Source organism: Sorex araneus, chromosome 3, assembly GCF_027595985.1.
Source record: "Sorex araneus isolate mSorAra2 chromosome 3, mSorAra2.pri, whole genome shotgun sequence".
Taxonomy (NCBI): domain Eukaryota; kingdom Metazoa; phylum Chordata; class Mammalia; order Eulipotyphla; family Soricidae; genus Sorex; species Sorex araneus.
In genome coordinates, this window is record NC_073304.1 from 75,721,742 (window position 1) to 75,727,219 (window position 5,478).

Consider the following 5,478-nt stretch of genomic DNA (forward strand, 5'->3'; position numbering starts at 1 on the left):
AGAGAATAAGAGTAGTTCAAAAAAAAAAACCAAGTGAGAAATAGGTAACTATAGTCAGAGACTATTTCCTTCAATGTTGCTATCATTCTTTTCAGATGTCACAGGATGAGGTAAAAATTCAAGAAACCAATGTTGATCGAGCTGAACTAACAGTAATTCTACCAAAAAAAATCTAGCAGAGCTATAGTTAGACTCAAAAACTGATCTACATGAGTGATATTAATGTTATGATTACATAAATAGTTCTTCATTATATTTATAATTCTATAATTAGTGATTTTGTTCTATATCAATGTACAACCTAATTTTTAAAATACAGAATATTAAAGCAAATGGTTCTTATTGTACTGTACTATCGTGTATTATATTGTATTTATTTTTGGTGGGGGAAGGACACACCCAGCCATGCTCAGGACTGATAACTGGGTCTGTGCTCACAGACTCCTGGATGGACTCAGGGTACCATATGGGGTGCTGGGGATTGAACCTGGGTTGACAACTTGAAAGGCAAGCACCCTACCTGCTGTACTATCTCTTCAACCCCTATATTCACATACTTATGAGGTATTACTACCAGGAGATAATCTTCTAAAGGACAATTTCAAATGAGATGACATCCAAAGTTAACCCTAAAAAATGGATCTGTACTGAAATGACTCACTATACTCCAGACATAGGTATAAGGAAAAAATGGATCATGCTCACAGAGAACAAAAGAACAGCAAATCCCAAAATATGCAAGGGCCACCATTCATGGTTCTTGTCACTGTCACTGTCACTGTCATCCCATTGCTCATTGATTTGCTCAAGCAGTCACCAGTAACATCTCTATTGTGAGACTTGTTATTACTGTTTTTGGCATATCAAGTACATGGGTAGCTTGCCAGGCTCTCCAAGAGGGGTGGAGGAATTGAACCCAGGTTGGCCATGTGCAAGGCAAACACCCTAGCCGCTAGGCTATCGCTCCAAGATATAATTTTTTTCTTATTAATATATATTACTGGAGGAGAACAATAAGGGAGATATTGACAATTTATCTAGAAATTGTGGAGTAATGTTTTTCCATTAAGGTGCCACCAATGTACTGCCTCTGGGTCTTCTTTGAGGTACAGACCTTTCATATGCACTTACACTATTATTAAGACACCATCTGGGGCCCTGATTCCAACACTCCCATATGTATCTGACATTGAAAGAGTATTGCAGAGCACCAATAAACTAACAAGTGTTCCAGGTGCTATCTAGTTATACAAACCCATATAATTGATAGTAAATGCTTTCTTTTGTTTTGTTTTTGAAATTTTATTGAATCACTGTGAGACAGTTACAAGCTTTCATGTTTGGGTTACAATCACGCAATGATCAAACACCCATCCCCCCACCAGTGCACATTCCCCACCACCAATATCCCCGGTATACCCCCCTTTCCCACCTTACCCTGCCTCCATAGCAGACAATGTTCCCCATATTCTCTGTCTACTTTTGGGCATTATGGCTTGCAACACAGACACTGAGAGGTCATCATGTTTGGTCCGTTATCTACTTTCGGCACACATCTCAAATGCTTTCTAACTGAAACATAGAAATCCTGATACTACTAGACTGATTCCAGGACAAAAGCATTGTCTTGCTGCCTTTCTCATTGTATTTCCCTTGTCTAACTTCATCCTTCATTTTAGCAGACAACAGACAGATATGGGAAACACCACAAACACCTCCCTGCACACAATGGTGACAGAATTCATTCTCCTGGGCTTAGCCCACCCTCCAAATCTGAGGATTTTCCTCTTCCTGATGTTCTTCGTCATTTATATTCTGACTCAACTGGGAAACCTCTTCATTCTGCTTACTGTGTGGACTGATCCAAAGCTCCATGCACGCCCCATGTACATTCTTCTGGGTGTGCTCTCACTATTGGACATGTGCGTGTCCTCAGTTTTTGTTCCTCGGCTTACTCTTAGCTTCACTCCTGCCAGCAAGGTAATCTCCTATGGTGCTTGTGTGACTCAACTTTATGCTACTCATACTCTAGGCAGCACCCAGTGTTTCCTTTTCACTTTGATGGCCTATGACAGGTACCTGGCTATTTGCTGGCCTCTACGTTACCCCATGCTCATGAACAGGAAGTTGTGCATCATCCTTGTTGCTGTGGCTTGGGTGGTTGGCTCCATCCATGGGTCTATCCAGACCACACTGACTTTCCGCCTGCCTTTCTGTGGGTCCAATGAGATCGATTGCTTTTTTTGTGACATCCCTGCAATTTTGAGACTCGCCTGTGCTGACACATCTATCAATGAACTGGTAGCCTTCATAGAAATTGGAGCTGTGATTGCCATTTGTTTTGTGTTAATTCTTCTCTCGTATGCAAATATAGTTTATGCCATTCTGAGGATTCAGAATGCCAGTGGGAGACGCAAGGCCTTCTCCACCTGTGGCTCCCACCTCACCGTGGTCACAATTTACTACGTTCCCTGTATTTTCATTTATCTCAGAGCAGGGTCCAAAACTCCCTTGGATGGAGCAGTGTCTGTGTTCTATACTGCAGTCACACCTTTACTGAACCCAATCATCTATACACTCAGGAATCAGGATGTAAAGTCTGCCTTGAAGAGAATAACAGCAGTTCGAAGAACCTCAAGCGAAAATAAGTAACTATAATCCAGGACTATTTTGTCTGACTGATCTGGGATAGTTAAATATTCAGGATAACTCTTTTCAGCTACTGTTATATGTGACTAACATTCAACAAACAATTGTTAGTTGCGCTGTACTAACTAATTCGACCAGGAAAAGGCTTCTGGTGCAATAGTTAGCCTTAAAAAGTTATCTACATGAGTGACATAGCTTTCATGGTGGGAAAATTTTTTTCTCCCTTTCTCCAATTAATTCCATACTAAGTGAATCAACCTTAAAGAAGAACTCGATGCATCTGAATGCTGGAGAGGTCACACACATTTATGTGAAGATGGAAAGACAGATGTGAATGAGGAGTTACAGAGATGGCAAGGGCATACCAATCTAAATAAAGTCCACTGACAGGCTGGAGCAATAGTACAGTGGTTAGGGCACTTGCCTTGCATGCGTACAAAGCAGGTCCTATCCCTAGCACTCCATACGGTCTCCCAAACCCTACCAGGGTAATCCCTGAGTGCACAAACAGGAATAATCCATGAACACCACCAAAACCAGTAATATAAGTGTGGCCCAAAATCAATAACATAAAATTTTAATAAACAAAGCCATTGAATATGGCAACAGAAATTCCAGCGAGGCCCAGTGGCCCAGATGAATCACAAAATGGCTGAGTTAAAAATCTCTACACTGACAAAAAGTGTCAACTTATAAGGCAGCAGAGATAGCACATTGAACTACCAATATCCTTCCCACCCCTCTTCAATCCTCTCCATCCCCTTGAAGCATCCTGCAGCCCACAGAAAACCTCAGATTTAGAACCCAACCAACTTGGAGGGAAATCACCAGTGCTGAGAAAATGGGCCATGTCTTCCCAGCCTTTCCACAACAGTAACTGACCCTTTTCTTGCCTTGTTCACTTTCTGACTCAACAGCAGTTTACAATAAAAAAAAATCATCAATGCACCATCTACTAGAAGAGAAAAAAAATAAACATCTAGTTACTAAATTCATCTAAATTATAAGCAAAAGCAACAATAAAAAGTCATTCAAAGTTGGTAGGTTTGTGTTCAATCCCTGGCCTCACGTGATTTCCCTAGCAACTGCCAAGAGTAATCCCCAAGTACTACCAGATGTTCAAAAAAAGGAGGGGGAAAGATTTATCCAATAGTCCATTGGATCCTTTCAGTCAGCTTCCTCTTCCGACCCTACTTGGCAACCATGGTTCTAATGACTTTTTTAATTAAATCTTGCCTCTTAACTTGTTTTATTTCTTTATATACCACACATGAGTGATATTATCTGGTATTTGTCTTTCTCTACTTATTTTGCTTAGCGCAGTCCTCTCTAATTAAATTCATATTGGTCAAAAGATTTTTTTGTTTCCTAATGGTTGAGTAGTATTTCACTATGTATATATAGTACAGCTTTATTAATCACTAGTCTGTTCTGGCCATTTTGTATTTTTCCAATGTTTTTCTATGATTTCCTCCACTTACTTTTTGGTTCCATACATAACATCTGAATCATGAGTCCATTTAACTAGCATAAATAGTGCTGCAATGAACATAAATATGCATTTCTATTTCAAATTAGTAGTTTTGATTTCTTTGGTTAGATATCAAGGAGTGAAACTACTCGATCATATGTTAGTTCTTTTTAAATTTTTTAAGAAATCCCCATTCTGTTTTCCATAGAGGCTTTACATTTTACAATTTACATTCCACCATCAGTGAATAATTAATGTTCATCAGTGAATATTAGTGTTCCCACTGATTCACATGCCTACCAATAATTACTATTTCTACACTTTTTAATATAGACTATTCTCACAGGTGATTTTTTATTTGTATTTTTCTGGTAATCAGTGATGATCAGAGTTTATTAAGGTGCCCATAAGCCAATTGTAAGTCCAATAAGATGTAACTATAGTTAAATGTAGTTGCAAACCAAATAAGATGGTGTTATTTGGGGGTTTGTAACATAGTTTTGTGACTTTTTAAAATATAATTTAGCTCTTTGTATGTATGCATAAATTTTCTCCAATTTGTAGGATATTTTCTGCTTTTAATATCAGTTTCATTGTTCAGAAGCTTTTTGTTGAGACTTTTGCTTTTGTTTCCTTACTGATGGATTTGAATAAATGAATCCAAAATTATGGAGTGACAGTGACTTTTCTATAATTTCTTCCATTTAGTTTTTGGTTCCAGATATAACATCTGAATCTTGAATCCATATAGAGTTAACTTTTGCGCATAGTTGTGTGAGATAGCAATCCAATTTATTACTTTTGCAGATCGCTACCCAATTTTCTCAATAACATGAATTAAAGAGGTTTTTCTTTCTTATTTTATGCTCTGATCCCTTTTGTCATAAATTAAATATCCATTTATGTGAAGGCTTATTTCTGGTTTTTGTTTGTTTTTTTTTGCTTTTTTTTTGGGTGGGGTCACACCTGGCTCTGCACAGGGGTTACTCCTGGCTCTGCACTCAGGAATTACTCCTGATGGTGCTCAGGGGACCATATGGGATGCTGGGAATCGAACCCGGGTCGGCCGCGTGCAAGGCAAACGCCCTACCCCCTGTGCTATCGCTCCAGCCCCTGAAGGTTTATTTCTGGATTCTCAATTCCGTCCCAGTAAGTGGGAACTTTTAAAAAGCAGAAACTTCTATGTTCATAAAAGATAAAATAGGGAGACTGAGAGATACTACAATGGATAGGAAGCTAGCCTTGCATGCAGCCAACTGGGTTTAATCCCCTGCACTCCATACACTCCCCCAAGCATTGCCAGAAATTATCCCTAAGAACAGAGCCAGGAATAAGCTCTGAGACCTGTCAGGTGTAGC

General features: G+C 39.2%; 1 protein-coding gene across 1 annotated transcript; it reads left to right on the forward strand.

Moving 5' to 3' along the window:
* Positions 1 to 1,674: 1,674 nt before the first annotated feature.
* On the forward strand, positions 1,675 to 2,652 carry LOC101551302 (olfactory receptor 10G2-like). Its single transcript, XM_004609695.2, has one exon. It carries the CDS (start codon positions 1,696 to 1,698, stop codon positions 2,650 to 2,652), a length of 957 nt encoding a protein of 318 aa, XP_004609752.2. The 5' UTR covers positions 1,675 to 1,695.
* The last annotated feature ends 2,826 nt before the right edge of the window (positions 2,653 to 5,478 follow it).

Excerpts from the sequence above, each read along its gene's own strand:
- LOC101551302 (XM_004609695.2), top strand. The coding sequence starts at position 1,696 with ATGGGAAACACCACAAACACCTCCCTGCACACAATGGTGACAGAATTC.